The 14,860-nt window shown below is 42.2% G+C and overlaps 1 protein-coding gene across 1 annotated transcript in view; it reads left to right on the top strand.

Annotated features, from left to right (window-relative positions):
• Window positions 1–10,796, top strand: part of DUOX2 (dual oxidase 2) — an 83,293-nt gene extending 72,497 nt beyond the window's left edge. Inside the window, exons 31-34 of the mRNA XM_061595063.1 lie at window positions 473–631; window positions 2,140–2,295; window positions 7,154–7,282; window positions 10,042–10,796. Coding sequence (XP_061451047.1) covers window positions 473–631; window positions 2,140–2,295; window positions 7,154–7,282; window positions 10,042–10,164 — 567 coding nt within the window. The 3' untranslated portion in view covers window positions 10,165–10,796. The remainder of the gene's footprint in view (window positions 1–472; window positions 632–2,139; window positions 2,296–7,153; window positions 7,283–10,041) is intronic.
• Window positions 10,797–14,860: the final 4,064 nt, after the last annotated feature.

Raw genomic sequence — 14,860 nt, 5'->3', positions numbered from 1 at the left:
CAGGGCTGCTCTTATGTTCTTAACACCTGGAGAGCTACAAGTTTGCCATCCCTGCAAAAATCCACCTTCCCTATACCTACCCAAAAGTTGCAGGAGCTAACTAGATTAGGTGGGAGTTTTCCTACCCTGTCATCTGAGGGAGCAAGCAGTGCCAGCTCCAGGTTTTGGACAGGATACCTTTAATTAGATCCCTCTTCCAGGCTTCTGTCACCAGTGCACCACTTACCATCCAGTTGCCCTCTCCCCTGGGACTAGTCTGCACCAGTGCTCTTCCCTTTGACTTATGACTTTTCAAATGCTGAGAAAGGATAGGGCAGCAGGTAGAGACATCAAGGAGAAAAAAAGAAGCAGATCCAGAGGGCTGGCAATGGGGCCCTGTTGGGGTGTGGGCCTCCACAGGTGCCAATGATGCCAACCCCTGGTGCCAGCCTTGGGAGAAAGTGAGGTTTTCTCTTCATCTCTCTCTCTCCAGCTGTATCTAGATGGGCCTTTTGGAGAGGGGCACCAGGAATGGAACAAGTTTGAAGTGTCAGTGCTTGTGGGAGGAGGCATCGGGGTCACACCCTTTGCTGCTATCCTCAAAGATCTCATCTTCAAGTCATCGGTTGGGTCCAGGATCCTCTGCAAGAAGGTACGGTTGAAGGAAAAGAGAAAAGGTTGGATTCTTGTACTCCCCGCTAGCCAGTGTTAAGGGGCAGCAACTTCTGGTAGCGTGGTTCTCAAAGCATAAGATGTATGTCATTAAGGAGTAAGGAGAGGAGATGTGAACTTCAGTCTGAGTCCTCTTACTCCCATTTTTATGTATCTCAAGTAGGGATAGAAAGCTCAGTCAATTCTGGTTCTCTTGGTTTCTCATTTTTCCAATCTTAAATTCAGTTCTACACATTTCTGCAACAATTTGTGATTTTTTTTAAAAAAAATCCTCATGAAAATTCTCCAGCATTTTAGTGCAAATTTCTCCGAATAAACACATTTTTGTAGGTAGGCTTGACTAATACACACATTTTTGGAAGCACTTTCTCATCATATAATGCATTTTTGTATGCTGTTTTCATTCATATATTCATTTGTATGCACACTTTCCCCTAACATATGCATTTTTGTAAACATTGTTGGTTGGTGAACTGTATTGCAAAATTCAGATAAGTGCGAATTTTGAAGGATGGCTGTGTTTCGGTTCTCATATTGTTTCGGAAAGTGTGAATTTGATAGATTCAGCTTCAAATGAAAACATCATCTAACTTATCATCCCTAATCTCAAGAGAAGCAGAATGCAGAGTGCTTACTGTTCCCATGGTGGCTTTGTGGGCATGTATGGATCATTGAAAATGAGTGATTCTATTTTCCCCATTTTACAGCCTCTCCTGTGGAAGCCTTAAACCAGCTCCCCAACCTGGTGCTCTCCAGATATTGTCAGACTCCATCTTCCAGCAGCCCCAGCCATCATGGCCAGTGGTCAGGGATGACGGGAGCAGCAAACCAATAACATCCGGAGGGCACCACGTTGGCCACCCTAGCCAAAGAAGCATCAGTGTGTTTTTCCCTAATATAGCTCAATATTATATATATTATATTATATAATTCAATATTTCCAGGCTGAAAAACTTGTGATGGATTAGACCTTGGCCTAAGAAAACTGCAGGAATTGCCACTCTACTGAGATTACCTTGTTAATTTACAAGCTGTTAATTTACAAGCTATTACTAGGCTCAGTTTAGATGATCCCAGCATATGATGATGAAGTTCTAATGAGGTCAACACAAATTCCTGGAGGTCAAGGGGGTCTCCTGGAGCAATTCAGAGGACCAAAGGAGGTCAGTGACAGGCAGCTTGATCCAGCCCAGGGATGGAAAGAATGGGATGGGTCCTAGACAGTGGAGAGGTTTTGACATGCTCTGCACACACCATACATTTAAAGCACATGACATCCACCAAAGAAGTCCGGTTTGTTAAGAGTGTTGGGTATTTAGCTCTGTTGTGGAGTAACGTACAGTTCCTAGGATTCTAGGAATGAGGGAAGAAATATGTTTTTAATACATTGCATGTTCGCAGCCTAGGAGGAACAGTTAATTCAGCAGCTATAGGTATGATTTCAAGGGCTTCTGGTAGCGAACTTCCTCACTTCCTCATTGTTTCCAGATCTATTTCATTTGGGTGACGCGGACTCAGCGGCAGTTTGAGTGGATGGCTGACATCATCCGCGAAGTGGAGGAGAACGATCAGCGCGATCTTGTCTCCGTGCACATCTATATCACACAGCTAGCTGAGAAGTTTGACTTGCGTACCACTATGCTGGTAAACCCCCCCCCCATGAAAAAAAGCACAGAGCCACAGGAGGACACAAGGTCTTCTGTGCTGCTTCCCTAGTATCCTGTTGCAGGTTAAGCCAAGGCTGTAGCCAGGGATTGTGGGGATGGTAGACCCTAATCTCCTGCAGACTATTCCAGCTCTCTCCATGGGTGTTTCAGTTTTGTTAAAAAAATTAAAAGTAAGCTTGTAGTCCTTTTTTACTTATGAAGATAAAACGAAAAGCACAACACGTGCATCCTTCCCAATTGCTCCTGCCATTTCTTCTGCCAAGTGAGAGGAAAGGCACTGGGAACAAGTAACAAACACTAGAGCTGGTGTAGCATAGTGGATAAGAGACTGAGCTACAAATCAGGATGTCCTTGGTTCGAATTTCACCTCTGCCATGAACTCTCTCTCAGCCTCGTTCCCCGCATCTGCAATGGGTGGAGTGTTGGTCTACTACCTGGGAGACCAGGATTTGAATTCCCACACAGCCATGAAGCTCACTGGGTGATCTTGGGCCAGTCACTGCCTGTCATCCTCAGAGGATGGCAATGGTAAACCCCCTCTGAATACCACTTACCATGAAAACCCTGTTCATAGGGTCACCATAAGTCGGAATCAACTTGAAGGCAGTCCATTTCCATTTTTATCTTACAAGGTGGTTGTAAGCACTGCAATTCAACAATGGGTGTGAAGTGCTTTGAACATGTGAAAGTTCTATACAAGTGTTAAGTATTATTATTATTCAGTAAGCCCATCTTTTTCATTTTTGTATATAATTATACAGCCACGAGAGTGGCTGTATACTACAGTAGGGCCCTGCTTTACAGCGCTTCGCTTTACAGAGTTCTGCTAATGCAGTGGTTGTCAATTGCAGAAAGGCCCCGCTCTTACAGCGCTTGTTCCGCTTTTACGGTGTTTTTTTGCCCTCAGGTGCCATTTTGGTCAATGTTAGTCAACGGGTTCCTCTTTACAGCAGTTTTCGCTTTACAGCGGGGGTCCGGAATGTAACCCGCTGTATGAGTGGGGCCCTACTGTATAGCCAGAGTGGATTTTTCACATTCCGCAATGTTAAATTGAAAATACCCCCTTCCCATTCTGATACTTCCCATAAGCTCATTTGAAAACTAAACCTTAAAAAAATTATAGTCCTGAACTCTGAAATGTTTGCTTAGCAACCCTGTAAATTTTCATGGCGATAAACAAAACAGTCAGAAAGAATTGAGAGTTCAAAGTCTAAAGAGAGAGGGAAAAAACCCAGAGCCCTTTTGGACTTGTTTCTCTCAGAGTTCTCATAATCTTTTGAAATTCATTAAAAATCAGCCATGGTCACAGAGTACCTGTTATCCTAATACTGACCATGTCCCATACGCTGACCTTCATCTTCTGCAGTTTACAAGTTAAAAAAATGTCTGGCTGATTTCTAATTAATTTAATAAATTTTGGCTTGAACTGAATGATAATGTCAGGCATACTCAGTAAGAACCAACTGTCAGTGTTCTAAAAGCCAGACTCTCAACTGCTTCGCTTGGCTAATCAGGGGGCCACACCCACACCAGACTTTGATTTCATGTGAGACAGTCATGGCTTCCCTCAGAGAATCCTGGGAAGTGTAGTTTGTGAAGGGTGCCGAGAGGAGACTCTTATTCCCCTGAGAGAGCTGAAGTGGCCAGAGTGGTATAACAGTCAGCTGCTCTGACTGAAGCTCTGTGAGGGGAACAAGGCATCTCCTAGCAACACTCAGCATCCTTCATTAACTACACTTCCCAGGATTCTTTGAGAGAAGCCATGACTGTCCAAAGTGAAATAAAGGTCTGGTGTGGATATGGCCAGGGACAGCTTTGGTTTAAATTAGGGAGGGAGGCTACATGTGCCTGCTGTAGAATAAAAAGGTGGAGGAAACCCTGAAAAGCAACGATACTGTTCACAATGTTTTCCTTTTGGAAAGGAAAAGGGCTTCCCCTCTGCCCAGTGCCTACCCACCCAATCTCCTCCCCTCCCGCTCCTCCTACCCTCCCTGCCCCTCCCCCAAGTCAGTGTTGGACTACAACCTGGGAGACCAGGGTTCGAATCCCCACAGCCATGAAGCTCACTGGGTGACCTTGGGCCAGTCATTGCCTCTCAGCCTCAGAGGAAGGCAATGGTAAAACCACCTCTGTATACCGTTTTCCATGAAAACCCTATTCATAGGGTCACCATAAGTCGGGATCAACTTGAAGGCAGTCCATTTCCATTTTCAAACATGATTGCCCAGAAATAAATCCCACTGAACTCAAAAAGTATGCAACTGATCAAACCCACCCTCCCTTCTCCTTCCTATCTCCTCCCTCTTGTGCCTTTTCCCCTCCAATCCCTTCCTTACCCCTCCCCTCCTCCCCTCCCCCTCCTCCCCCTCCTCCCCATAGTCAGTTTTACCTATCTTAAGCATGATTGCATGGGAGTAAATACTACTGAACTCAACAAGCATGCAAATTATCAAACCTGCCCTCCCCTGCCCCTTCCTTTGCCCCTCCCCCTCTAATCCTCTTCTTCCCTGTCCCCCTCCTTCCCTCTCCTCCCCCTCCCTCTGCTCCTCCCCCATGGTCAGTTTTACCTATCCTAACCATGATTACATAGGAGTAAATCCCATTGAACTCAATAAGCATGCAAATGATCGATCCATTCTCAGCAAGCTTTCACAAGATCCCACTTCTTATCTCCCAGATTAAAAAGCAGAGAAATTCACTAATAGGCAAACAAACATTGCAGTTTAAGAGCATACCTATGGCCCACAGATATTTCTATCAAACTTTAAAAAGCAGGAAAATTGGACAGCTATAGTGAATGCACCAGGGGAGCAGGAGACCTGACCTCCTTTCTGAAATATTGGACTGCCCTACAAATTTGTCAAAATGCAAACATCATTTGGGTTGGTCTTTCACAGTCCAATCCACTTGCTGTGTAGCTTGGAAGAATTAGGTAACATGTGCCTCTGAGCATATGGTGAGTGGTAGCAACACCTGCAATCAGCCCAAATAATAGAAAGAAGACATGTGCTGTGCTGATCTTGTTTTAGCAGGGATGAAGCAACATTATTAAGACAGTTGACATAGTTCAGATAGTCACTTTAAATATGTCTGATTTACTTTGCAATTTCAGTGATGTTTTCTATCGGAAATCATTTTCTTTTGCTTCTTTTTCTGTGAATATGTGAAGTACAGCAACACTTTGCAAAATTTACACTAAACAAAGTCAAAAAATAATTATGGAATAATGGCACTGACTATTCTGCAGTGCCTCAGTTTGCACAAGATAAAACAATGGGAGGTGAAATATATTCTAGGTGTGCTCTATGTTTTTAATTGACCGTGCCCATCTTGCCTTAGATGAAGTGGTTTAAACATAGCAGCCTGAAAACATGCATCTTGGGCAGGCTAAGTTTGCTTTTTCCAACTGCTAGAGTCATTCCTGAAGTAGCAACATATTGTAATCAGTCTGATTTTACATCAAACTTCAGTTTCAGATTAAATTGTTAATGCACCCAAAATAGAAATAGAACATAACCTCCAATTTGAAACACAAAAGGCTGTATTCACCATCATATGACACTGACCAATAAAAAGGCTTTGAAATTAATAAAAATATATTTGACACAGGTTTCTAGGATGAATAATGAAAGAAATAAAGTTTTCTAGATTAGATTCTCTGTAGAAACAATAGTAACATAGGAATGAAGCAAAGTAAGAACACCAACAAATATACAAAAATGTAATTCTCCATCTTTGGAGATGGCAGGTATTGCCACCACTCACCATATGCTCTTCCATATATTCTTCCAAGCTACACAGCAAGTGGATTGGACTGTGAAAGACCGACCCAAATTGTTTTTGCATTTTGACAAATGTGCAGGGCAGTCCAATATCTCAGAGAGGAAGTCAGGTCTCCTGCTCCCCTGGTGCATTCACTATAGCTGCCCAATTTCCCTGCTTTTTAAAGTTTGATTGAAATATCTGTGGGCTATAGGTACATTCTTAAACCGCAAGGTTTTGTGCCTATAGTGAATTAAGTATTATTTGATTGATATTTATTAAAGTTCAGTAAATTTAGAGATATTAGCTGACCTGCGTTTTGGTTCTGGCTGTTTCTTTATTGATTTCCGATGAACCCATGGTTTCTTTATTTATTTATGTGTTTATTTGCCACTTTTCACCTCCACAGCCTCCCTCCCTAAAGCTGTTCACAAACATAATAAAACAATTAGAAGAAAGTAAATGCTGAACCATTAACAAAACAAGCAGTATGAAAAGTATGTCTAAACAAAACAGTTTTAACAATCTTTCTGAAAGCTGGAAGGGAATGGTTTAAATAAGCCTCCCAAAAGAGGGAGTTGCAAAACCTAGGTGCAACCACCAAGAAGGCCCTGTCCTGCATTCTTATCAAGCGCACCTCAGGCTGTGGTGGGATGTAGAGCAGAACCTCTGCAGAAGATCTCAACAGGCAGGCAGAGTCATGCTGGTAGTCCTTCAGATATCCCAGACACAAACGATATATGCTGTAAAAGTAAAAGAACCTAGTGTGTCTATAGGTCCCCTCACCACTGCATTTCTGGCTAGACACCTGGATCACAATGCTGCTTATTCTAACAAGGCCTGATTCCACATTGGTGATGTGTAACCAGAGCTTGGAAAAGTTACTTTTTTGAACTACAGCTCCCATCAGCCCCAGCCAACATGACCACTGGATTGGGCTGATGGGAGTTGTAGTTCAAAAAAGTAACTTTTCCAAGCTCTGTGTGTAACTATAAGGTGGTAATAATGGAGGAAAATGTGGGTTCCTTTCCTTCCACCAACTGTGCTCTCACTGCTACTTTCTCTCTTTCTAGTACATCTGCGAACGGCACTTCCAGAAGGTCCTCAACAAGAGCTTGTTTACAGGCCTGCGCTCCATCACCCACTTTGGGCGACCACCGTTCGTCCCCTTCTTCTGCTCACTGCAAGAGGTCCATCCTGAGGTCAGTGCTGGGGATGGGCGTGACATGACATGATATCACTGCGTTGTGTGCCTCCCCACCTCACATCATTGGCTGAGAGGCTAATGCATTCACCTTCATGCAGTGGTGTGCCATCGAGTCTTGTTTGTGCTACACACTGCAGTAAAGAGAAGGTTTTGCATTTCTTTGTTACATCTACTTTGGCCCTAAGAATTGATCCTCATGTGTAAAACTGTTTTTAGAAAGATAAATAGATGGGTGGAACACAATAATTGAAGTTGCATTGGAATTTTAAAAGGCATTCTAAGTGTGCATTGCCTTTTATCACATAATGAGCATATTATGAACTAGCTCCTTTCTTTGTTTGTGCATGCATTCTGTATGTCACGTAAAAAAAAGTTTTACAGCAGGACGTCACACAATAATAGCCACAATTATCGGTTGAAAACATGATCATGTGGCTCCAAGCTCAATTTTCTGCCTAGATGGCAAACATAGCAGATCCTCCCTTATTTGCATAGATCTCTGATTTGCACACTAAATCTCTTTATGGCAGCAATGGACGCTTTAGATTAATGGCTCTGTTTCTGTGCCTACAAGAGCAGCCTAGCATGCTGAAATAAAGTAGGCAATGCTTTTCCTATCATGGAGATAAAAGGGTTATCCACACGGGAACCTAACTTTGTACTAAAGATGCTGCTTTTACAATCGTAATAGATTTTCAAGGTCCATACTTCTTGCTCAATGATAGCTTCCAATCCACTGTTTTCCATTCACACAAGTAGGTGTTCCTCTAGGAAGGATTAGTGTCACTGTTTTCTTGTGGCCCCGCCCTCTAATTTTACATGTTTGCTCCCTTCCGTTCAAGGCTGAAGCCAGGAGAGTGCCTCAGTGTGAAACTGGCAAGAAAAAATGAAACTGACTAGACCCACCCTCTTCTCCATTGTCCAAACCTGAGTGAAAGGCGGATAGGGGGGGAATGAGTGAAAGGCAAAGTAGGCAGTGGCTGCGGCAGCTTTTGCGGGCTGCAGAGAGAGGAGTGGGCAATGGGGCATAAGAGAGCCCATCCACTAAAAAAAAGGTAAAGCACTTACAAGGAGCGGCACAGCGCAGCTGAGATGGTTTTTCCTTTCTTTTTCACATTGGGCTCATCCACATGGCAATTTAGTGTGTGTGTGGTGCTACTTGCATCCCCTGTAATTTGCATGGTTCACATGACATTGCAGGCAAGCAGAAGATATCATGCAGTTTTCCCCTTTAAATCCGTATTAATCCAGTCCGCTGATAAAGTGAAAAGGAAATACTAAAGAAATAACTTCTTTAGTATGAAATTAGGCTCCCATGTGGATAAGCCGATTGGGTTAATACGGATCTAAAGGGGAAAACTGTGTGATAGCTTTTGCTTGACTGCAACATCATGTGAACCATGCAAATTACAAGGGGATGCAAGTAGCACCAGACACAAACTAAATTGCTATGTGGATGAGCCCAAAGTGAGGGGAAAAGATTCAGTTGCTTAATTTCTGTATGTTGGGCTGCTCTTAAAAGCACAGCAGCAGGGCCAGGAAAAGAAAAGTGGTAACCCTCACCCTGCAATTGTAGCAGAGGCACACTGGGGTGAGCAGAGTCTGTATTTAGGAGACCCTTGTCTACACATGCTGCAGAATTAGCTGGTAAAAACTTGAGGCAGTAGAATAAATTATAACCCTTAAGGCTGTAGGTGGAGAAATTGCATTTTAATGTTCCTCTGCAGTGCACTAAAAAAAACCACCCCACTTCCTTGCAAGTAGAAATGTAACTTAGAAACTTTGGTTGTGTACACACCATACATTTTAAACACATTTCCCACCAAACAGTTGTGAGAAGTGTAGTTTGCTAAGGGTGCTGGGAATTGTATCTCTATGGGGGTGCTGAAAATTATAGCTCTACAGTTCCCATGATTGTTTGGGGGGGGCGAATGTGATTTTAATGTATGGTGTGCATGCAGCCTTCCTCTCTGATATGCTAGCTTTTCACTGGCAGAGAGATTTGTTGGGAGGGCTGAAGCTCCGTGGAAGAGCACATGCTTTGCATGCAAAAGGTCCAGGTTTCAATCCCCAGTATCTCCAGTTAACACTTAAAGGATCGGATAACTGGTGGTGGAAAAAGTATCCACACTGGCAGGAAGGCAGAGTAAAGAATGTGGGGCTACAAGTCTGACTTCATATAAGGCAGCATCCTAGGTTTTGGTTTTAAAGCATGGGGGATCATTCAAAAGTGGCATGCCTCAACTGCAGCCTCAGATAGTCCAGGGCATGCCATGACTTTATTCTACTGCATGCTTAGACCAGGCCTTTGTCATGGATGCATTTAGGCATAACACCAAGCTTAGAGCTTGACCTGAGGAAGGAGAACTTTATTGTGCTCAACTATTCATGGACTCTGTTGCTTTAAGACATTTTCATTATTTATTTAAAGAAGGTTCATCTTGCTCTTCAGCTGCAAAGGGCTCCCAGAATAGTTTACAGATCACTGCCAACAACCCGCAGGCTGATAATCTAAAAACATGGCACAAAAGGAAAATGGATTGGGAAGGAGGAGGAAATAAAGTCAGGTACAAGTTCTTAGTTACAAGTTCTTCTGATGACCAGCTGGCATGGAAAATGTTAAGACGGAGCCAAAAGCTGCCAGTCTCTCAGCGGTGCTGGTTGAATATGCTCTTCTCTTTCCTCCTCTGCTGCAGCAGCCCAGTGTAATAGCTGATGCCAGGTGATCAAGTTCTTGTCATTTGTTGCTTTCAGGTGAGGAAGATCGGTGTGTTCAGCTGTGGCCCTCCAGGCATGACGGAGAATGTGGAGAAAGCATGTCAGAAGATCAACAAGCGGGATCAAACCTACTTTGTGCATCACTATGAGAACTTTTAATTATTTGCAGTCTCTGCTGTGCTTCCAGAGTTGAATGTCTACTGCACTCTTCATCATGATGGGTCATAATTGATTCTTACTTCTAGCACCATGTGGACAGCTGTACCTTTTGTTCCTGCCAAGAATCTTATTCCTGCGAAGTTATTGATCCATGCCTGGGCTCTTATGGACTGGAACGTGGCTCTAGCCCTCGGATCACTGCAAGATTCAAATCTACAACTCCTAGAAGAATAGCCTTGTTGTTTGTTTGCAGAGGAAAGCTATATGACATTCCATATGACAATGGAGCACAAGTGCAAATATAAACCAGTTTTAAGCTGGTTTCTTCTTTCAAAGAACCCTGGGTATTACAGCTTTATGAGGGTGTTGACATTGTCATTTGGAAAATATGGCAACAATGATGAATTGGTGTCCTGTGCCCTGTACAATGGCTGGTGCAAAAGGCAGGAGTCACAACACATTCAGACATTTTTAATGGACCAAAGGGATTTTGAACACTGACTTTAGGAGAGTTTGTTTGGTAGATTGTTGCTTCAGAGACTGGTTAAATCTTGATTATTCCCCCCATTGAGCTGATCAATTGTATTTAGTTTCAATTGTATGTTTGTACATTGATATTATATCAAAGGTAGCTGGTTAGATTGAATTTGTCTCTGTGTGTTTATTTTGAGATATTTACACACTACTTTTCAGGACAACTTCATAAAATGAAGCTAGAAATAGTAAAACAATAAGCATCAATCACACCTATATGATAAAACAACAAAGACAAGGTTCAAGGAGGATTAAAAAAAAAAACCTAGATTGCTCCTCTTCGGAGAATGGAGAGGCCACCTCAGCCGGAACACCAAGAGCTAGACAATGAGCACATCTCCAGGCTGTTCTCTCTCTCTTTCTCTTTCTCTCTCCTGCCCTCACGACAAGATGCTCCTTATATAAATATTTTGTGAGTATAGCACTCTGTGTTTTGGGACTGCACAGTGCTGAGATTTGATTTTCTTACCCAGCAGGAGTGAGGGATACTGTGTGTGTGAACATTAAGGGTTGTATCTAATGCTATTCTACTCAGAGCATACCACTTGAAATTAATGAACATGCCTGACTTAAGTCCATTAATTTCAGTGGGTCTTCTTTGAGTAGGACTCACATTGGATACAATCCATAATATTTTTAACCACAGACATAGAGGGGGGTACATGAAAAGGAATAGGTAAAAGAAAGTTACACACAGGATAGTCACTTTCTTCTCTGTTTTGAAGCAAAAAGTAAAAACCATCCAAGTGCCACCCCTACCCCACTCTCAGTGCTTAACGCAAATATCTCCGCTACTGGCTCAATCTCTGTCCAAAATCTGACCTCACAATCGCGATTGTAAGCTCACGTCCATTGCTCACACTTGGGTTTCTGCCTGCGTCCACCCAAGTTCAGACACGTGGGTGGAAGGTGTTAATTTTTTATCAGTCCCATTTCCAAAGCCTCAGAAAGGTTAACTCCAAGTCCATCTGGAGCCAGTTGGTATAGTGTATAAAATTATACCTCAAGTATAGGCATAAGATCATCCCATTTGCCACTTGTGTGAATGTTGCATTTTACACCACGGGATACAGCACCCATCAGATCCTCTTCTATAGATCCTCTGTTATGAGATCATCTGGATAGAAGAGAAAAAAAGAGATAATATTAATTGATTAGTTATTGGTTTTATACCCTCCTTTCCTCCAAGAAGTCCATGGTGGCATACATGCTTCTCCTCCTGCCCATGATCTCCTCACCACAACCCTGTGAAGTAGGTTAGGCTAAGAGATGGCAATTGCCCCAGGTCACCTAATCAGATTTAATGGGTTAGTGGGAATTTGAACCTTGTTCTCCTTAGTCCTAGTCCAGCTCCCTATTTTGGAGGTCCCCAATCTTTTTGGGCCTGTGGGCACGTTAGAAAATCCTGAGAAACTATTTTAGGCTCTCTATCTCACGGCAACCAAGCACAAATGGGAATCTATTCTGTTGCCTACCATAGAATGCTTATTTCATGCCTTATTTCAGTGGGGCGAGGAGAGGGCATCCTGTAGGCACTGGAGAAGGTCTCTGTGGGCATCTGTGTGTCTGCAAGTCACACCTTGGCAACCTCTGACCTAACTACTTCAGCAGACTGAAGGAAGGTGGTGGTGGTGGTGGTACCTTTTTGCCAAGGTTAAGGATGCTGCCGCAAAACTTTCAGGGGTCTTTTCCTTCCATGTCTCCTTTGTGGCTGTGGGTATAAAATTTTGGTAGGGACAAACTCTGTGGATGAAGCAATAGGAAAAGTCAGAAGTAAAATAATTGTCATTTCCCTTCTTCCAAAGGGATGCCTCCCAAGTCTTCCTGAATCAGAGACCTCCCTCCTTCTGATCGCGTTAGTCAGATTCACACTGGCCTCACCATAATTCCCCCTCACCAGTAGACATTTCCCCACCTAAACTGTCAGAGGCAGTTGTGTCCATCCCCTGGTCATCAGGTCTCTCATAGATCACCTGGATTTCCGTTTCTTTCTTCCTGACCAGGGGATGGACTTTGGAACATTTGATGCAGCACGTCTGACAGACCTCGTGGAGCCTTTTCAAGCTGGGGCAACATGGGGAGAAGAAGGTGAGAAAGGGTGGCTGAAGAATCTGCCCTAATCTGCCCAGGAAATAAACAAAAGCAGGAAAAAAATCTACTTACAATGTGAACATGATGATGTCTCTAACCTCCCCCCCAAAGCCCTGTCTAATCTAACTAACTAAATATCCACGTAAGCTACGCCAACCCCCAACCCCTAATCCTATCCCTACTCCTACGCGTACCTCTAAAGATCTATAAAATATAAACAAAATTATATACAATGTACAAGAATATAGACAAAAATTTAAAAGAAATAAAAATATATACAAAAAAGAAAAATAAAGAAAATGTAAATAAAGAATAAACAAAAATAAAAATAAAAACCTTCCTCCACTCTCCTCTCTAACTGCCACTCTCCTGCTCTCCTAATCTCCTCCTCCTCTCCTCTCTCTACTCCTGACTCCCACACTGGACATCCCTGGTTGGCGGCTTTTAAGCCAGCAGCAAGAGACAATGGAGGCAGCTCACTGTTACCTTGACAACCCTCCTGCCTAGGCCCTGAGTATTGTTCCTCCTCAGCCTTGAGTGATGCTTCTTCAGAACCTTGAAGCACTTTCTGTTCTGTCTGCCGGCTCCCTGAAACATTTCTCTTCATGCTCATACCTCTGTTTCTCTCATAAATCTGATTATTCTTCATTAAGCAACATTTCACGTACTGGAGACCATCCCAGCCTCCTTTTAAACACAGTAGAAACCTCGTACCCAAGTTGAGGGATGTCTGGTGCACAGTATTAGACAATCTATGTTCCATGCAGAAGGTCCCAGTTTCAATCCCTGATAGGGATGGGAATCTCCAGTCTGAAACCCTAGAGACCAGTCAGTGTGGGCAATAATGAACTAGATTAATAATGAACTATAATGAACTAGCTATTTCACATTTTCGGAAATGAACATAAAAGAGCCTACTATCAAATAAGTTTAAGGGAGAAATGAGCCTATTTAGTTTTTAGGGTTTCTGTTCTGCCCATTCTGTCTCAACTAGGATTGGTCACAGCTTTAAAAATGTTAATTTAAAACATTCTTATCATACATACAAAATATTAATAAACAGATGCCAGTCTGCATTAATTTTAATTTAATTTAATTTATTAGATTTCTTACCATCCTTCACCACAAGGTCCCAAGATCTACAATTACATGACTAAATATAGTTGTGTTTCAATAAAATAAAATATATAATTCTAAAACAAACAGTTACAATCATAAAACAAGTGAAAAACAATAAAAATTGTTCCATATATAAAACAATAGAAAACAATTCCATGTATGAAAACAGTATAAACATTTGGAAACAATTCTGCATATAAATATAGTTAAAAGTACTTCAAATATAGACTGGGATAAAGAAAACTTTTGTATAAGTTTATTCAGATGGTAGCTTCCCCAACTCAGATTCAGTTTAATTTATTCCAGGTTTAAAGAGCTGGCTATGTGGTATGATGTGAGGAAGTATATGGGACCTCCAGACTATCAATATTTTGCAGGAGTGATTCAATTGCATACCAGAACTGTAGGTTTGTGCCACAATATCTATGCTATACAGTTAAAACAGTATCATGCCACATTAGGGATGGGGAAGAAATTCAATTCAGTTCGCATTTAAAAACAAATCTGTGAAATGCGCACTTTCCAAAACAATGCAAGAACTGAAAAGCAGCTGTCCTTCAAAATTTGCACTTCTCCAAATATTGCAATGCAGTTCCCCAACCAAACCTTGTTTACAAAAATACATGTATTGGAGAAAAGTGTCCACAAAAATGAATATCTCAGTAAGAATAACATACAAAAATACATATTAGGATAAATTGCTTGCATAAGTGTGTACATTAGTCAAAACTGCATACAAAAATGTGTTTATTAGGAGAAATTCACCCTAAAATGCTGAAAAATTTTCATGAGGATTAAAAATGTTTTTTGCAAAATTGCTGCAGAAATGTGGAGAACTGAATTTAAAACTGGAACAATGAGAAATGGAGAGAACCATAATGGACAGATCCTTCCATCCCTATGCCATGTTAGACAGTCTTGGCTTTCCACAAAGAATCCTGGGAACTGTAAT

The sequence above is a fragment of the Rhineura floridana genome, chromosome 14 (genome assembly GCF_030035675.1).
Source record: "Rhineura floridana isolate rRhiFlo1 chromosome 14, rRhiFlo1.hap2, whole genome shotgun sequence".
NCBI classification, from domain to species: Eukaryota; Metazoa; Chordata; class Lepidosauria; order Squamata; family Rhineuridae; genus Rhineura; species Rhineura floridana.
Note: the sequence above shows the minus strand (reverse complement) of the source record. Positions and strands in the feature narration are given on the sequence as shown.